Source organism: Eurosta solidaginis, chromosome 2, assembly GCF_040869045.1.
Source record: "Eurosta solidaginis isolate ZX-2024a chromosome 2, ASM4086904v1, whole genome shotgun sequence".
Taxonomy (NCBI): domain Eukaryota; kingdom Metazoa; phylum Arthropoda; class Insecta; order Diptera; family Tephritidae; genus Eurosta; species Eurosta solidaginis.
This window is the reverse complement of record NC_090320.1, coordinates 81207459-81227704: the sequence shown is the minus strand read 5'-3', so window position 1 is coordinate 81227704 and position 20246 is coordinate 81207459. Positions and strand designations below refer to the sequence as shown.

At 36.8% G+C, this 20246-nt stretch overlaps 1 protein-coding gene across 15 annotated transcripts in view; it reads left to right on the top strand.

Annotated features, from left to right (window-relative positions):
- wwk (white walker) overlaps nucleotides 1–20246 on the top strand; it is a 600820-nt gene that overhangs the window by 456165 nt on the left and 124409 nt on the right. For 14 of the 15 annotated variants that reach the window (XM_067765914.1, XM_067765921.1, XM_067765915.1 and 11 more), the window contains one exon: nucleotides 10423–10690. The exons of the other annotated variant lie outside the window; for it this stretch is intronic. In XM_067765914.1, coding sequence (XP_067622015.1) covers nucleotides 10423–10690 — 268 coding nt within the window. The remainder of the gene's footprint in view (nucleotides 1–10422; nucleotides 10691–20246) is intronic. 15 annotated transcript variants of the gene reach the window in all.

Here is a 20246-nt window from a genome sequence, read left to right as displayed (position 1 = left end):
TTGTACGGAATGTGTGAACATTGGAACAAAATAAATTAAAGAAAATTTGTAAAAAAAACACTGAAAAATGTTTATATTTTATTATCCACGCCATTTTGTACAAAAAAAAAGCAATAGACTATATTGCCGCAATGTTATATTTTTTTGAGTGAAGTGCTTTCATAATTGTATGTGTGTTTTTGTCGTTCTTTTGGCCAATTCCCTGCCTTGGCCACCAAGTTTTGTTAAAACGGATTCCTGCACGAATATAGTTGACATTTTCTGAATTTTATGGATGCTAATTTCATTGCACTGGCCTAAAATACTTTATGAAGATTTATTTATTCTTTCCGCAAGGATTGTTTACGTTTCCGCTTCACCTTCCTCTACTCCGGCAGCTTGCTTTGGCATATAACTGGACCCAACGAACAGACACAAATTATAGCTGTCTGTTATAATGGAATCAATAGCCGCGGCATTATTTGTGGAGTTGGAAAGCAACGCATACGAAAATGGCCAGGCTAGAATGGAAAGGCAAATATTGCGAGATTTGTGTAATCCATTTGAGATGAGTGACGAATTGTAAGAAATTGAACTTACTTAGATTTTTGTTAAAATTCTGTTATAAATTAATAAAAAAATAAAAAGAAAATATTTTTCCGCCAACTTAGAAAAACGGAACTACGATCGAAATGCAGAATACACAAAATCGAACGATTCGAAGTTGGATCGAAAGAGATTGGAACACAGAATACCAAAATTGCCAAATCGAAAAAATTCCAATCCAAGTCGAAATGCAGAATAGGGCTGATTAAAAAAATTGTATTTTATTTTTCGAAGTTTTTACAGTGTACGACATTTTTTTATTTTCGGATTTCAAAGTAGGTGTGGTTACCCTTCCATAACAAGCTTTTGGCGATCCCAGCCTTAAACAGATGTAGCCGAAAAATTTTTCGTTTTTGACATTTATATATGTAGTATGTATGCATAAAGCTTGAAACACAATGCCCTGACGCCGCGAAATAAACGCGACGAATATCGCCTTGTCAAAAATAGAATCCCCATAATTACATGAAGGTGAACACAATGAACGCCAAGAGCGAAATTTACGCGACGTCATTTTGCGACGCTAGATTTATTTCTATCGTCGCCGCCGCGCGATGACGACAAACATCCCAAGGGTTGCTGCTGTTCAATTTTTTAAGTATAAAAAAAAACATAATATCCAAAAAGAAATTTTTTTTCTTTACATACAATTTTTAATTTAATTTCTTAACATTTTTGTTTTGTTTTGTTAATTTCTTAACATTTTGGGCGAGTTTTAGCAGTCAAGTGCTAAAGGAGAGAATTAAAAAAGTTTTAGTTGTTTTCATCTTTATTTCTAAATAATGGCCACTCTGAATAAACAGAGTCAATTTCGCCCCGCATTGTGTTTTAAGTAGACGAAATGTCTGGGCGTAAATTGAAAAATGTCATCGCCCGAAGCGGTGTATATCGTCGTCGCTCGGCATTGTGTTTCAAGCATAAATTGGAGTTGGAATTCTGCTTTTTACAGTTATTTAAATCGGGGCTACGAACCGCCCCTAAAGCGGGAGTCATTGGTGCCGTATGTCGTATCGCTGTAGTCGTATCCCTAACGTAATCAGCTGTTTATCGTTACGACGGTAAACCAAACACCAATTGGTCGGTACGATACGGTTACGACCTTAACGGCACCAATAATCGATTGCATTGATTCTCATAAGGTTGGTCGAATCAGCTGTTAAAAGGTTACCGATACGGTTACCGATAAAGCACCAATGTCTCCAGCTTAAAATCGAAGCAAAACTTGTACCGGTTCATGAACCGCTTCGTGGATGCCTCTATACCGCCGAACCGGTTCGGTTGAAGCGGTTCAACCCTTTTGCCTGCGCAAACTGTATAAAGTAGTTTGAAATTCAATATTTTTACAGATAATAATTTTCGTGTTCTAGCTGAGTACTACACGGTAAAAGTGTGATCCTAAATCCGAAACTTTTTTTTGTGCACATACATATGTACATATGTATTTGTATGACCAAACAAAATTTGGTGTAGAGCTTAGAATATATCGGCCTTTCGAGAAATGCGTGCGCAGAACTAGTTTTAAATTTTAAACTAGAGAAAAGAAACATCTAGTAGGCTGCGGCTTGGTTTCGAACCGACGTGCCACGGGTTGCAGTAGCTTGCGCTTCATGTAATGTGGTCACTCCTAATCGTTCCCGCGATGGTTGGGCTAGTACCTTAATGGTGCTTGTTACCGGAGCGTACCGGATCTGCATCCGGCAAAGGACCATCAACATCAAGAACACTCCCCAAGGCCTTCGGGGAGTGTCCTTATCGCTACAACAACAACAAATCATGAAGAACTTTTCTATTTAAATTTTTTTCTTGCACATTTTTTATTTTCATTTGCTTATTTGCTATTCTAAATTTAAAAAAATATACTACAGTTTTTGATGTTGCATATTTGCAATGCCATAACAAATGTAGTTATAATGTATTGGGTATATCAATGCCGAAAGGCGACCCCGAAAGAAAAAGTTTTTTTTTTCTTTTTGACAGTGATTGGGCAAACACTCCGAGTATGTTTCTGACATGAAAAGCTTCTCAGTGAAAATGCATCTACCTTGCAGATGGCGTCCGGAGTCGGCATAAAACATGTAGGTCCCGTCCCGCCGATTTGTAGGAAAAACTAAAAGGAGCACGACGCAAATTGGAAGATAAGCTCGGCATAAAATCTCGTCGGAGGTTATCGCGCCTTGCAATTATTTTTTTTTTCATATATGTAGGTACCTACTACACCAGCACGCAAATGCAATGATACTAGATCATTTGCAAAAAATCCTGAACTCCCCTACTATTTCCTACAATTTTTCGACACCTAATTAAAAAAAAAGGCTACTGATTGTAGGGTTCCTTCTAATATATACATATATTATAAGTTTTACTTTTAACTTTACATACTTTGTAATTTCAGTTTATTAGTTTATTCAATTATTTTATTTTCATTTTTGATTTACATCTTTCAAAAATTTTCAGTGAGATAAGAAATTTGAAAATAAAAATATGTTCGCGTTTTTGTAATCGTTATTTTAAATAATAAAGATTGTTTATAATTAAACTTTTATATGTGGTTGTCTTTAACCACACTAATAATTTTCGAAATATTGAGAGGCACATTCAATTAATAAACACAATGAGAGTTTTGGATGTAATAGCCACATGCTGTTCATATCTCGGGAAAATATCTCAGTGCCTCAAAACTTTATTGGAGAAATAAAAAAACGCCAAGATCTACGCTAGAAAATGTGCGACAAAACACACAAACGGTAACAAGGTGGTCAGGTTTGGAGGTCAATAGTAAACACTAAATTCACATATCCCACACCTAGATAAATATAGAGCTAACTAAAAAATCCGAAATTTTGACGTAATGTATACTATTGGACTCCTCAATTCAATACCTAACTCACCCAAAGATGGGTTGGTGAAAACTAAAACCTCCATGGGCGTATATGGGAAGGTCAATCAGTTTCTTGCCTTTCCTGAACATTGTGAATTTTTGAATTGGTCTAGATGTGGCTATGTGAATGCTGCATTTGCTTCTGTCCAGAGTATCATGAGAGTGACATAAAATTAAAAGTTTGGTGGATTGGCCCATATCTATATATATATATATATATATATATATATATATACTAGAAGACCCGGCAGACGTTGTCCTGCCCTAAATTTGGCCTATCTGCATACATTTTAATAAGCTTTTCCCGTCTGACTCTGGCGTCCCCCCTCTTCACATTTTCCTAATCCTTTTATTCACTCCAATTTAACTTTATGTTTTTTTCAGAAATTTTTTAGCTCTTTTTAGATTTTTTTCAAAATTTTTGAAAATTTTAATAAACTTGGTAGTAGATTAAACTTTAAGAACATTGAAGGAATTTAAGCTGGAAGTTAAAAATTTGAGGTGCTTAAGGACAGATAATGCCATCGCTATAAGAAGCAGAAATCAACGAACAGTAACTTTATTAAAGCAACATCAACCTTATACCTTTTTAATTACGTGTGCTTGCAGTTCGATTCAATTTGCCTTTTCATTTCTTTCAAAACTACTTTCGAACGAAATTTAATTTTTTTATTCCAGAAACATTAATCTGGTTTTCTAAGTTCGTAAGTAGAGAAAGGAGCTATACAATGCTATGTGTATGCTCTCATTAAGGACGAACTCGAACCATTGCGAGTTGCACATTTAAGTGCTCGGTGAGGGACGATCAAGTGCAGGTATGTGGGGCGAAGAACACAGGAAGAGAATACTATACAAACACACATAAGATTGATAAAGAGAGAGTATTTGGCCTTATACAAATGTGGAAAATAGAGCTGCCACCGCTCTTATTATGTTCAAATTATTAATGCCCCTATTACCGTTTACAACTCAACTTTGTTGCGTTGTAATTAAAACAACTCAACTTTAAGAAAACTCAACTCCCGTTTGGTATTACGAGTTACAACTTATTTCAGTTGAAGTTGAATTGAGTTGCCAACTTCAGAAAGTGATGATTTGACAGATAAATGAACAGCTGATCAATTTGTGGCGGAAATTTAAGCATTTGCAAGTGATTTTGTTATTAAAAGCAAAACGGATATTATATGAAATATGTTTTATAATGTCGAAAATGTTGGCGACTGCTATGTCGCGAATACGGAAAACATTCGCATGATCATTCCAATCCCTTAGAACTGCCAATCACAAAGTAAGAAAATGTTTAAGTGACAAATGATGAGCTTCAAATGAAGTTATTTTGCAGATTTGAAGGAAACTCATTACTAAGCACAATTAAGGACCATTTCCGCAAACGCGTTCGAGGGAAGGCTTTATCCCTATTTTAAAATTATGTGCCACGCATTAGTATGTACAAAAAATCTGGCTAAATACAATCACATGAAATTTTGAACCGAAATGATATGACATAATTTAATTTTTGTTTTCGGATTCTTAAATCGGAGGTCGAAACGTGTCTTTTGATACCAACTTTGAAAATTTTTGTTAAAAATTAGGCGGTGAACCGTCTTCTAAAACGTAACATTTTTTCAAAACACCTGCAAAATTGTATGAGACAACTGCTAGTAATCAGTTGTAAGATTTTGACGTCTTTGACAACTAAACCAATACAAGGTTGTAAACGGTAATGCCACAAAAAGTTGTTAAGGCTAGACAACTCAACCGACATTATTTTTTTGACAGGTTGAGTTGTAATCTGTAATGCCAAATTGCGAAATTTCAACCCAACCAGAGCTGAGTTGTAAACGGTAATAGGGGCGTAAGCGTTTTAGGATAAACTAGCCTTTGCGGCTTCGCTCGCACTAAAGACCCCAAATATGTAATGCCGGTTTTGTGATTCACAACTCGAACTGAATTTTCAGTTGTTATTTTAAAAGTTCCTTTATGATTCAAATCATAAACAAAGCAAGTTTTAAAATTAGAAAAATGGTCGCCGTAAATTAAACACACATTCAACACATGCTCCAAAAATTTGTGCGGTGTGTATTTAACGATATATGTATGTGAGCTGAAGAAATTTGAAAATTCCTCCATAATTTGAAATTTATATATGAAAACAGTTATGTTTATTATAGCCGTGATTTTTTACACGCGTATACGTTTCGTTTGCGCGTGAAAAAAACGCCTATCCTCGCTTAGACAATGATTAAGAGACCCATCTAGCGGCAACTAGCTACAGCACAGGGTGTACCGAAAAGCGGAGACACAACCCTCTGTTGTTTTTCTGTGTATAACATATAGCTGAGTCAGTTGTTATAAATAGTAGACGCGCATAGAATACATCGAATTAGTGCAGAGGGTGAAACATGGACACATATTTAAGCTACATCTGAGTATATATAATGCGTATTGAAATTTTGTAGTACTAATTTTAGTTGTAGCAATTTTAGAGGTGTATTTAAAGTTTGTCGCTTAGCAGTCCATATAAAGTTTAAGCGTAAATGTGTATAGACTTGAAAAAAAAACACAGCTAATAAAACTGGTAAAATTAGTCGTTGTTTATGCGATTGGTTGAGGTTGAAAGAGAATATTTTCATTTCAGTTTTTTAGTGTTTCCGCAACCTTCTTGCCATTGTAAAGCTCTACAAGCAGGATATGTATCAGCACGCACATATTTACACAGCCACGCTCACCTGATAAAATGCTTGTTCTTGTTCGTTTTTTGTGTTGTACTTCTTAGTTCCAAGAAAAGTGTAGTAGCTGCTAACGAAAACTGCGTAAAATTGGTATTGTTATATTACAAATAAATATCCTTATTTGCTTTCAAACGAGCACTTAATTACATCTCTCTTTAAAATCCATATGTTTTAGACAATTTTAATTAACAAATTGTGATACTTTATTACCGGGGACGATTGCTAAAACACGACCAAAACTGTCGGGGGAGGTATTAATAGACGCGTTTTTGCCTCGCTTCCAATAACTCGAATACTTTTTCGCCTTTGGACTATTGATAACAGGACAAAACGCGTCTTTTCATTTTTCTTTCCACATTTTGGGACGGTTTATTGCAGTCGACCTCGGTTTCAAACTGTTTTTCGCGGAGAACTTTTGAGCGGGTAGAAAAATTTAGCACCCATGTTTGTATTCTTAATACTGGAAAAACTACACGTCCTTAGATACCCAAATTCAAGACTTTTGTATAATTTTCTGTAGGACCCATATAGGTGCACACCATTTTCATACTAAATTCGTTCAAAAAAATCTACCATCACAGCAACCCATTTCTGATATTCTGCTCCTCATTTTGTTTCACTGCGTCGCTTTCCACGACAGCAACCCCGGTAATTTTGACACTTCGTTCAGTGTCAAACGCATGTTCCACGCAGGTCCCACTGAATTCCACACGAGTTTGACACTGACCGAAGTGTCAAACGGCAGTGTGTTAGAAAGAGAAAGTAATTGTTTCCTTCTCATACATATCATACTTGTAAACCTGTACTATGCTTCTTGCGATGAATATCGTTTGAGACGAAGCCTTCGATATTTGCAATGTATTTTTTTACTCCCCTAACACCCCAAAACACACAAACGTCTCACCTAGCACTCGCTGGCACTGAAACTGATTTAGGAGCCGAAAATAGGCCCATCCCTGATGTACACTAATGAGATAAAATTTTTCAAAAGTCTAAAATTTTAAGAAATTTTCAAAACTAAACCAAAAAAATGAATGTTCTGAGTAGCTTTGCAATAGTTCTGGAATTCCTGAAAATTTGAAAACAGAACTTTTTTATCCTTTTCACTTTAAATTTGTTTCTCCTTTTCAGGAACTCCGGAACTATTGAAAAGCTACTAGATTTTTTTTTTTATTTAAGAACTTTTTTCCACGTTTGGGAAAATGTTATAATTGGGCGTAATTTTATTCTCCTTTTCAGGAACTTCAGAACTATTTAAAACCTAGTCAAACCAGTAGGTAACTTAACGGATGTATTGTAGTAGTAATAGTAGAAGAGTAGTGGAAATTAAACGAGTTTGAGTAGTTGGATTTAAGATCATGAGTGTTCTTTATTTGGAAATTACCTTCCCTTTTATGCAAAATATTCTTATTCTACAGATACTAATACTTACAAACTAAGTTTACAATATTTCTGGTATGCGATGTCAGCCTATTTAGGTACGTTATTACATATGTATGTGTTCCATGTCAATATGACTAACGGACAATTACTGATCGATAAGTATGTTGGTCAATGTGACAAATTGACAAATGTAAACAAATATGCATGTGCAAGCATTAATAACCCATTGTTGACCTCCCGTTGAGAATGTATAAATATTTGGGTCGATACATATAGTTCTTTGTATGGTCTATAAGTGCTTGCGTATTTTGTAGTGTTGGACACTATCGAATGAATTCAACTATCGATAGTTAGTTACTGAATGATTTTAACTATCGATTGAATATTCATTCATTCATTTTATCTGCTCTTTAGCTAGCCCGAGGCCCACAAATCACAAAAGATTGCGCAATGCGCATGTAAACATTAAATCAGCTGTTTCTTCCTTTTCCTTTAGCTCTTTTTTTCGTTCGCTCAAGGGTCAGCTGTGACGTAGATACGCAGAACGAAGCAATTTTGAACTCATAAATGCGCAATCTGTGTAGGTGATTTGTGCCCGAGACCAAAGTATCGATGTTTTTCGTAGTACATTTACTATACAAAGGAACAATTTCTGGATTGTTTTGTTTACCCCCCGGGGTGGCTAAAGAATAAACCTATATATGTAAGACAAAATGTTGAATGTGACTAAAATGAGGTAAATTTTGCCTCAAGTAAATAATGAAAATATTCAATTTAAACGCCTTTGATGGATATTATGGAAAGGGCATGCATGATATGCAAAAGGTATTGGTTCGCAACCCACTGAGTTTTTTTGGTCTTACCAATTCATATGGCCAATATGTCAGTACTCCCCCAAACCTTTGGGGAAATTTTATGCCGCTACAGCAACAACAACAGGACAGCAGATTTGAAAATGAATTTGTGTCTGTATTGTTCAACAACATAATTTTGTTTGAACAGTCCTTCTCAAACATCCACTATTGGAAATGTCTTCGACAGGTACTATATGGAACTGCTCGCTGTACTTACTGCATTAGTTGACGAAAGAGAATTTGAACTACGTTCCTCTTCAGAAATTACAGGCGCTATTTCTTCTGAAGTTGCATTCCTTTGTTCTGAGGAAGACGGATGCTTACGGCGTAGATGATCATTTAAAACTGATTTGTTTCCAGAAAATTTAAATTTTGTTTGCATATATGGCATTTAACTTAATTTGCCATTTTTGGTGAAAAACTCCCAAACGGAAGATCTCTTCAATCCAGGCCGCATTATAAATATCTCTACATAATTTGAATAGTTAAAGGCACTTCCTCAGATAAAAATTTGAAAAAATTACCAAGCTTAAAATGTTTGTCGATTAGGTTGAAGTATGCTAAGCGTTAAAATTTATTTTAATAACTTTTTAATTGAGATCACTGATATATGTACAGTAAAAATTTAAATAGAACGAACGATTCGAAAAAATAGTAATGCACGAATCATTGATACCAAATACTAGTAGTTCGAAAAATAGTAATGAACGAATCATTCATACCAAAAACTAGTAATTCGAAAAATTAGTAATGAACGAATTTCAAACAACTATCGAATGAATGAATGTGAGTAAAGTATCGAATAACTAGATAGTTTTAATTCGATAGTTCCCAACACAAGTATTCTGTATTGTTAAGTGCTTCTCGAACAAGGGACATTTCCATGTAACACTACAGTAGGCACATGCTTGACTTTAAACAAGTTTTACATACCCAGATTGCATTTGTCAATTATGTTATTTATCTATCATAAAATTGGAGAAAAAATTGATTTTAATAATTTACTGATATTTGAAATTTGTATGCTGTTATGTTTTTATAAATGAAATGAACAAGACGCTTGAAAAGTTGCCATACAATTCTTAATTTTTTTTCCATCTAGCCTTTTTACTAAAATTGTTCTTGCAACGCTGACGTGCGTACATGTGTGTGATCTTGGTATTAGTTGGCTTTTTTGCAAATCATTATTCGAATGGCAATATCAGGTATTCGAAAAAACGAAGAAAACGTTCGAATAAATATCATTCGTTCAAATAAAGCGTTTTTTTGCTGGTATAACTTTTACTCCAGCGGCCACCGTGGTGTGATGGTAGCGTGCTCCGCCTACCACACCGTATGCCCTGGGTTCACACCCCGGACAAAGCAACATCAAAATTTTAGAAATAAGGTTTTTCAATTAGAAGAAACTTTTTCTAAGCGGGGTCGCCCCTCGGCAGTGTTTGGCAAGCGCTCCGGGTGTATTTTTGCCACGAAAAGCTCTCAGTGAAAACTCATCTGCCTTGCAGATGCCGTTCGGAGTCGGCATAAAACATGTAGGTCCCTTCCGGCCAGTTTGTAGGGAAAATCAAGAGGAGCACGACGCAAATTGGAAGAGAAGCTCGGCCTTAGATCTCTTCGGAGGTTATCGCGTCTTACACAAACTTAACTTTTACTCATATTAGGTAGATGTAAAAGTAAAACTATAACATAGTTATGTATAAATATTGTTAGACAAATTCTAGATTTTATATGAACTTTTAATAATAGTACATTTTCTCTTTTCTTACTCTCTACTTTTTAACTATCCACTCATAAATGCATTTTATTTCAAATGTGTTCTGACTTTACAAATGCAACATATCACTAATTTCATTTTATGAACTCTGAACATAAACCTGGTTTTATTTTTAATTTAATCTAAACATCTCACAATTTTTTGCATTCTTATGATATTTTTTATTTAATTTGCTTTCGCTTTTGTATTATATTTCGATGGCTGTCATTTATTTAGAGCTTCCCTTAGCAGTGCAAGCACTTTGGCATTAAATACTATACGTCAGCCTATGCATATACCGGCTATACCGCCATTCCGGAAGAAATCAAGTGACTCCGCTGAACATACTGGTTGCAGTGCTAACAGTAGTCCGCAGCGCTCCAGACCGCCGATTATATCAACACCTCCACCCATTTTACAACATCAGCCAACTAAAATTCCGGAAATACCACCTTATAAACAACGAAAAATCTCGGCTGAAAGTGCCACCCAATTACATATGAGTGTAAGATTTCACAATTATATTTTACCTACAAATGATCCTATAAATAAACACAAACACATACACATTTACTTTCACGCACATCACCGAAAACACTGCTAGTTTATTACAATTTTTTATTTGTAAGAGTCCTTTTCCATTGTTAAAGTAGTACCGTTCCTATAGAAAATATATATACATAAATATATATATATATATATATATATATATAATTGCCTTTATTTGTACATATTATATAGTTTTATATGACTAGTCTTTACATTAATAAACTATAGTTATAATAAACTATAGTTATTATTAAATACCAGCAAAAACAATATCACTATTTTTGACAGAACCCCAAAAAGATCTCACCATAAAGTACGATATCCATATCATAAGGAAACGCTGAAAATGTTTTTTTTCCCCCTGAAAGAAAAAAATTTAAGTTTTTTTATTTAAAAATAGTATTATACCTTATTACTTGGTGGCGCTTAGTCATAGTCAAAATAACTTTTAAATTTTGTTTCGGTTTTTTTGACAGATAGCTCATAGAAAATGATGTCAAAAAGCTGCAACTAAATTTAAATCCTATTTTATTTCGACTATGACTATGCGCCAGTTTCAAAAAACTAAATTTAATCATCGCGTGTAAGTGTAGATGAAAATTGCTGAGGTCCATTCAACGATTGCATATAGTGAAAACATCCAAAATAAAATCGTAAACTATTGCGAATTTTGACAGAAAATGTGGATAAAATTTATCAAAAAATTAACTAAGTCCATAAGGTCAAATCTTCTATAGTGTATCAGAACTTTTCGATGGTGGATTTTTTTTTTTTTACATTTTTTTCATTGACACATACATATATAAAAAAACCTGTCCTGATATAGGACCGCTTTTATCATTTTTAAAATTCTTCGGCTCACTTGCAGAGCCGCAAGCATGGTGAAATAATCAGGTGAAGTAAGCCGTCAATTTTAATCTCGCATAGCACAGCATCTAAATGCGTAAACTGTGTGAGAACTATTTATTTATTAAAATAGCCGAACCTAAGGTTTGTAGTCTGACAACACAAAAAATTTTATTGACTACAAAATAAGTTTGTCAAATAAAAAACACACTGATACACTAACAACATATATTTTTTATTTGGCACAACAAATGCATTTCGGACAGACCTGCTGTCCATCATCAGCGACGCGCTACTAAAACAAAGGAGTCAAGAATATAAACAAAATAGAAAATATTAGCAATATTATATCAATTACAAAACAACGTACATATCTATGTATTAAACTAAAGAAAAAAGAGGGGAATTTATGTTCCCGTTGTCAGCATTCATGGCAATCTTGGTTTTTGTGATGTAGAGAGATTCGTAAGCGTCTAACTTTCTGTTGTTGTGCACCGCTTTTATTAAATGAAGACCCTCTTCTACAGTGCCGATGCTGTGCTTTGTTGAGCTGTCGTCATTTGTCGTGTGAATATGCGCTGCTACTGCAGACCGATGAATTTGTTTATTGTTGGCGTGCTTTTCGTGTTCTTTGAAACGAACAGAGATTTGCCTTCTAGTTTGTCCAACATATTTTGCATCGCAACCCAGGCAGCTAATTTGGTAAATGCCGCTACGCTCAAGCATTGGGACAGTATCTTTTGTGGAGCCCAAAATGTTTTTCAATTTGTTGTTGTTTGTATATACGATTTTCATTTCATTCTTTTCAAATATGTTCGTTAAATTATTGGTGATAGCAGGAAAATAACTAAATGGTATGCGTGCTAATTTGTTTGTTTTAATTTCTTTATTTTGAGCGAAGAGAGTAGTTAAATTGTTTTTGTAGTGTAAGTTGGAATGTTTTTTTATTAGTTTATCGATGAGTTTCTTGTCAAAGCCGTTGGTAGTTGCGAGATCAATAATTTTTGTATACTCGTTTTTATAATTGATTACGGAGAGTGGTAAATTCACAAGGCGATAAACCAATGAATGAAATGCAGCTATTTTGGTATTTGCCAAGAGGACGGAGTTATTTTATAACGTAGGTCCTGGTTTTTGATAGGGTTTTTCAGTTTGGTTGTTAAAACAAACTTCTGGTAACACTACGGACACAATCAGTATATCTGAGGTCTTCATGGACCTGCCAGTTCATCCTAACCTAACCTAAGCCGTCAATTGTCTTGCTTTAAATTCTTCTTTGTTCTGTCATTTGGCTATCTGAAAATTTTTCATGAATGTTGTCCACGAAAGAGTGTTGCTTTTTGCAATTTTGAGGAGTAAAATACTACTTTTTTCACATAAATAGGTATATATGTATGACCCGTTACTGGATGAAATTTATGAGATAGATTATTGGAGTATTTTCGGTTATGGCTTTCATAAGTTAGGCCGTGCCAAGCTAAAATCATATTTTTGACACTTCAATTAAATAACTAAGTAGGTATGTATAATTTGTTCCAAAAAAATATAAAAGTATTGGGACTCAAGTCATATAAAATTAGGATTGTTCCTTGGGCAGCGCTACCCAAGCCTTTCGAAGAATTTTTTGCACTTTCTACAACAAAAGTACCAAAATTTTCGTATATACCTAGTTGATGAAAAAACTTTACTGAAACAACCGTATTCGTATGATAAAAAGATGATAAACAATTTTTAACTAAGAAATTTCTGCTACTATTTTTAGAAACAAATTCACGCGACAACTCCGGTTTTGCTAAGAAATAAATGATTGTACATTGTCATGATTCAATTACTAGAGGTTTGTTCTTCAATGATTACAGAGCTTTGACACTCCCAAATTGAAAAATTTGGATGGGTTGCTTTTACAAAGTACGGAAAACGGGTAATAACTCAATCCCCTCTAGCAAAAATTGCAGTAGAAAAGTTCCTTTAGTAGTATGTTAGTAGCTTAACTATATCCGTAAGTCGTGGCACACGGTTAGGGTCATCTTCATTCCGAAGGCCGGCAGGAGCTCTCATGTATCATCTAAGGATTTCAGGCCAATCAGTCTCTCGTTGTTTCTTCTTAAGAGGTTTGGGCGGTTGATTGACCTGTACCTATGGGAAAGGATACCTGGGGGGTTACTGTCGGCTTCACAGCATGCGTACTGCAAGGGCAGATCGACGGAAACGGCTCGATTGTAAAGCAAATAGAGGGGTCCATAGAACACAAAGAGTTTGCTCTGGGTGCCTTTCTAGACATCGAGGGGGCTTTTAACAATGTCTTACCGGGGACAACCGAAAGAGCTCTGGTGGGCTTAGGAGTCGAACCGGCTCTAGTTTAATTTATTAGCAAACTTCTATGCGGCAGAATTGTTGCAGCGGAGTGGGGAGGGGCCATAATTAAGAGGAAGGTGTGCAGGGGCACGCCACAGGGAGGTGTCTTATCTCCTCTGCTCTGGGTTGTGGTAGTCAACGAGCTTCTTGTGGAGCTGGAAGCCAATGGTTGTCGAGTGGTTGCCTATGCAGATGACCTCGCTATCCTAGTCAGAGGCAAATTTCTGGGCACCCTGCGCGATGTTCTGCAGGGCTACCTGGATACTATGGCTAGATGGGCTGAATCATGTGGATTGGCGGTCAACCCGGGAAAGACAGAATTGGTTCTTTTTACAAGGAGATATAAGATACCCGACTTCAGAACTCCTTCGATTGGAGGGATTCCGTTGGTACTTACTGACAGGGTTAAATATTTGGGGATTGTTCTGGACAAGAAGCTATCCTGGAGGCCCAATGTGGAAGATAGGGCCAGAAAGGCCGCGGTTGCCTTGTACTGCTGCAGGGGGACTATCGGAAAGAGATGGGGCCTCTCGCCAGGAGTAGTACACTGGCTTTATAAGATGGTGATCAAACCGATACTGCTCTATGGGGTGCTGGTCTGGTGGAAAGCACTGGACACGGCGAGCACCTCCAAAATGTTAGTGTCAGTGCAACGGACGGCGCTTATTGGTATCAGTGGCGCTCTGAGAATAACACCTACCTTGGCACTGAATGTCATGCTGAATATACATCCAGTAAATATTGCGGGAAAGGGAGCCGCGGCCCGGTCGTTGGTCAGGCTTCGTGGTATGGGGTATATGCTTTCAGATTTCGGACACTCTAGCCTTCTTACTAGTTCCGACTTTATCCCGGACAAGACGGACTATTGCATGCCGATAGCCGCTCCCTATGCAACCTTCACCCCAGTCATTCCCCCGAGGGAGGAGTGGGGAAGAGGAATTATATGGGGAATGGGACCGGTTAACTTGTTCACGGATGGGTCGAAGTTGGACGGAATGGTTGGCGGGGGGTCTTTTGTCAAGAGCTAAATGTAAGCCGCAAGTTTAAGTTGGCTGATCACTGCAATGTATTCCAAGCGGAAGTTGCTGCCATTAAGGATGCGGTGGATGAAATGCTATCCAGCGCTATTCCGGCTAGGGAATTTAACATTTACTCTGATAGCCAAGCGGCTATAAAGGTATTGTGCTCAACTACAGTGCGATCGAGGGTGGTCTGGGAGTGCCTGACCTCACTTGCGATTACATCGAATTATTTTACAATTAAGATTATTTGGGTCCCGGACCATAGTGATATTCCGGGTAACTGTCAAGCGGATCTCTTAACCCGAATAGGTACAACTGAACCGGATGAAGATGGCTGTAGGGATTTCGGGATTCCGCTAGCCACCTGTGGATTGCTCTTCCATAGCTGGGCCTCGAGTAAGCTCAGCAAACGTTGGGCGGACACTACGTCTTGCAGGGTAGCAATATCTTTCTGGCCGAACGTGGATGGCAGGAGGTCTGCTGAAATAATTGCGTTCACTAAGGCTCACCTATCAATAGTCATTGGGGTTTTGACAGGGCACTGTCCCATGGGTATTCATGCGGTACGTCTCAATATATTGGAAACTCCACCCTGATGCAGCTGTATGGAGGATGATGAGGTGGAATCACTAAATCACTTTATGCTTAATTGCCCAGCTTTTGCCAGAACTAGGCGAACGAGGAGCTATCCAAGTTTGAGATCGGGATCATTCGGAACTTTATCGTTGCTATCCAACGATTCTATAAGTAGTTATATCTACGTCACCGTTATTTTAGTTTATTATATGTGGTATCACAACGGACCTTCATGTTGTCCAAGTGACCTTCCCCTATCAGGGAAGCTACCACCCAACCTAACCTAACCTAGTATATCAGTAGTGATAATAAATTTGTAAATGGAGGAAATAGTTCATTTTCTACTAAATAATGGTTTAGAATTTTATTAAAAAATACACTATATCAAAATTTGTTTCAAAAACTACATATATGAGCATAAGTTCAATGCATTTTAACACAAGAGGGTGTTAGTGAAAATAATTTTGAGGCGTTCTTCAATCTATTTGAATATAGGGTGTTTTAGCAACAAATCATGAAATAGGAAGTTTTTGAAAAATATTTTGAGATAGGACGATATTGAAATGCAGCCGACATGGTCTGACAAAAAAAAAAAAAAAGAAAATGGCTTATTCCGTTTTTGATTTTGACAGAAGAGCTCAGCTTTTCTGTGGTCCTGCTACACATGGAGTATTCACCTTTTTATTCTGAATTTGCGGAAAGCTCTTTTACGTTAAGTATTCATGGAAGTGTTCCGTATAAACCGTTCATTTAGAATATTCGGAACACGTTCGTTTGATACTACCTCACGAGGTCCGAATATACATAATATTCCAAATATAAACCGATTCCCCAAATTCTTAAATGGAGACGAATGAATAAGTTAACATGCTCAACGAGTGAGTACATTTCGTTATGGCATCTCCATTATTTACTAATGTCATTTTTAAGTGAAACGATATAAGCTGGAGACATTGGTGCTTTATCGGTAGCCGTATCGGTAACCTTTTAACAGCTGATTCGACCAACCTTATGAGAATCAATGCAATCGATTATTGGTGCCGTTAAGGTCGTAACCGTATCGTACCGACCAAATGGGTTTTGGTTTACCGTCGTAACGATAAACATCTGATTACGTTAGGGATACGGATACAGCGATACGACATACGGCACCAATGACTCCAGCTATACTAGGCGAGTTTTTGACGTTGAACGATGAATTTTGAATTGGCTTAGGTTACGTATGTTTATAGGTTGACCAAAGTGCACGATTCCTTGGTGTCCGTACTTTTCATAAAACCTATATTCAGCCACACTATTAGATCATGGCATAGTTAATAAGTTCATCATAAAATTTAAAAAAACTTTTCTAAGGAATTATGCAGTTCAGTACTTATCGGGTATTTGCAAACTGATTGCTTCATATTTCTACTACTAATATTTTTCGAAAAATCGCAAAGCAACAACACAGTTAACGGATGTCAATTCGATTTGGGAGCAAAATGGCTGCAATTCTCAAAAAATTTGTCAGTCGAGCAAACCTCTTGTGATTGAATCATGGTGCATTGTTTCTTAAAGAAAGTGACATTCAAACTCAAACATTTTTAAAAATCAATTGAAATTCAATACACGTGAATCACCGTGCGTCGTCAAACGTCAAAACTTCTTGGCGCTCCTATTTTCATGCAAAAGAAATAAATCTAAATATTTCTTTAGCGTTTACTTGAGTGCTGCCTAGGGTCCTATAGATGTTTTCGATTGCAATTAAAAGCCCAAATACATGTGCAGCAGAGACGTAAAGCAAAAGAAATTGTCACATGTCTGCCTTGCAGATGCCATTCGGAGTCGGCATAAAACAAGTAGGTCCCGTTCCGCCAATTTGTAGAAAAAATTAAAAAGGAGCACGGCGCAAATTGGAAGAGAAGGTCGGCTTAAATCTCTTCGGAGGTTTATTTATTTATTTTTATTTATGTATATCAAAATACAATTTTACTAGCGTTGGAATTGACGAATTTCATGCACCATTTCCCCAATGGTGAATTATCTACCCGCGATTTGATGGCTTATTGTTTCCCAATATTCGTTCTATTGGCGGTTTCTTTTTACCTTTACGTCTCTGTTTTGAATATTGTTTAGGCTTTTGTTACTATACGCTGATTTTACGAGGCAAGTTTTTGTTTAAACAGGTTGATGTTGTAGCAGTGGAACACCAAAAAAAAGTTGGTTGAACAAAATTTGCTGCATAAAATGAGTGCGTGGTAACAAAAAACCCAAAAATCACGAACAACCACAAAACAAGATGCCAAATAAACAAATATTTTTCTGTCATTTCAGTTGTTTTACTCATTTAAAATCAAAAATTTATATCGAGACAGTTTTTGGAATATTTAAATTTATTTTGGATAAACAAATTTACAGCCCTATTCTGTGCACTTGACAAATTCACCATCTTGCTTATTTGTCAAGTTTGACAATTTATCAAGTAATTGCTATTCTATGTAAAAAAAATAAAAAGCTTTTTCGCTGACAAATTGTCAATAAGTCAAACGCTCTTGATAATTTAATTTATACGGATAAATTTAAATTAGAATTCTGTTATTGTGCGATCGAGAGAAAATGGAAGAACATTTATTACTTTTGCTATTATTGTGGGAAGATCCTCCTGGGGTTTTTGGGGGTAATTTCGGGATGGTGTTTGAGACTCTCTCGAGGTCCTCCCGGGGTCGTTCTGGGATCTTTTTGCGTACTCTCTCGCGGTCATTTGGGGACATTCCGGGATGGTTTTGGGGACTCCCTCGGGGTCATTTGGGGGACATTCTGGAATGGTTTTGAGGAGTCTCTCGGGGTAATTTGGGGGACATTACAGGATGGGGACTATCTCGGGGTCATTTGGGGGACATTCTGGGATGGTTTTGGGGACTCTTTAGGTGTAATTTTGGGGGTCATTGGGGGATGGTTGAGATGACCACTATATGACGCCGGGACGAACCGATGGAGTCCCCAAAACCATCCCAGAATATCCCCAAAATTACCCTGACGGAGTCCCCAAAACCATCCCGGAATGTCCCTCAAATTACCCCGAGGGACTCCCCAAAATCATACCATAATGTCGCCCAAATGACCCCGGGAGGACGCGATGGAGTCCCCAAAACTATCCCAGAATGTCCCCCAAATGACCCAGAGGGAGTCCTCAAAACCAACCCGGAAGGTCTCCCAAATGACCCCGAGGGACTCCCCAAAAATATCCCGAACCGACCACTAAATGACGCCGGGACGACCCGATGGAGTCCCCAAAACCATCCAGGAATGACCCCCAAACGACCCCGAGGGAGTCTCCAAAGCCATGCCGAAATGACCCCAAAAAAAACCCGCGGATTATTTTTTCCTATTCCCATTTCGGGGTTAGCAGCATAAACTGAGACATATCGCTTCAATTGCTCATGCGTAGCACGTTCCACTTTTCATTTCCTTGAAAAAACCATGATTTTAAAATATTTGTTACAAAAAATAATGAACAATATTTAATTCTTACCTTTATTCCATTTCGCGATTGTTGCACTAAACAGCTGATTTCGGTTTTCTTTATTTAGGTCATCACAGTATGGTGAAAAGCACAGGTCGTAAAGCTTTTTAGAGTTGTCAAGTTATGCACAGAATAGAAATATTTGTCAACTTGATAAAAATCTTGATTACTTGTCAACTTATTGACAATTTGTCAAGTGCACAGAGTCGGCCGTTAGTATTTAGTAAGTTTGAAAGAGCAAGAAAAATAGTATTGAAGAATTTACATGGTTCGAACAGGTTGTTGTTGTTGTTGTTGTTGTTGTTGTTGTTCTTGTAACGGGAGTCCAAGGAAACTTGCAGTTTCAACAGGGGTGGACCATAGTGACAAGGGCGTTAGAGGCGTTGGTTCCACATTGCAGCAGCGAGCTGTTTAGCATGCAGCGATACATGTGTTTTGCGTAATGTACCAGTGTACGAGTACAAGGTGAATTTAGTACCAGATGTTGTTATCCCAACAGCTGATTGCTTCTTCCTGATTATTATCAATACAACGAAACCAATGAAAATTTTCTTTTGACTTGACATTCTTCTGCCCGGCGAATTGGCCAGTGTATTTAAAATCTAGCTGCGCAGCAATTCTGCTCTTGTGTTTTAGGGTTATGGCAAAATACAAAGTTTGCAATACAAATTTCTTGGCACTAAAAGGCCTGACAAAGTTGACATAGTCATAACGCCATAGTCATAACCATATTTTTACTTGTCAATATCAATTGGCACCAATTATTGGTGCCTTAACCATAAAATCGTAAAATTTTCATAGACATGAAGAAAACTCAAAAAACATATTCTACAAACAATAAGTCTCTTAGTCAAAACGTATCCAAAACAATAAATAAAATATACAAAAAGCTAATAAAGTCACCAACTCAAATATTTTTAGGATATGGATATGGCGAAAAACCAAAAACCTGGCTATGGTATGCTTATGGCTAGGGCGTTATGGTATGGCACCATTGACCAATTACATTGATTTCCATAAGGTTGGTTGGATCAGCTGTTTTATATGGATATGGATACGTCAATTTTAAACGGCCCTTATTCCAGAGAATTACAATAACATAATACATGTGCGTGTGTTTGTCTGTACGTATTTCACCCTGCCGCAACGCTTTATTAAACAGTTTTATTTAGCTTGACTCTGTGGACGCGTCAAATTTATATTGATAGTCA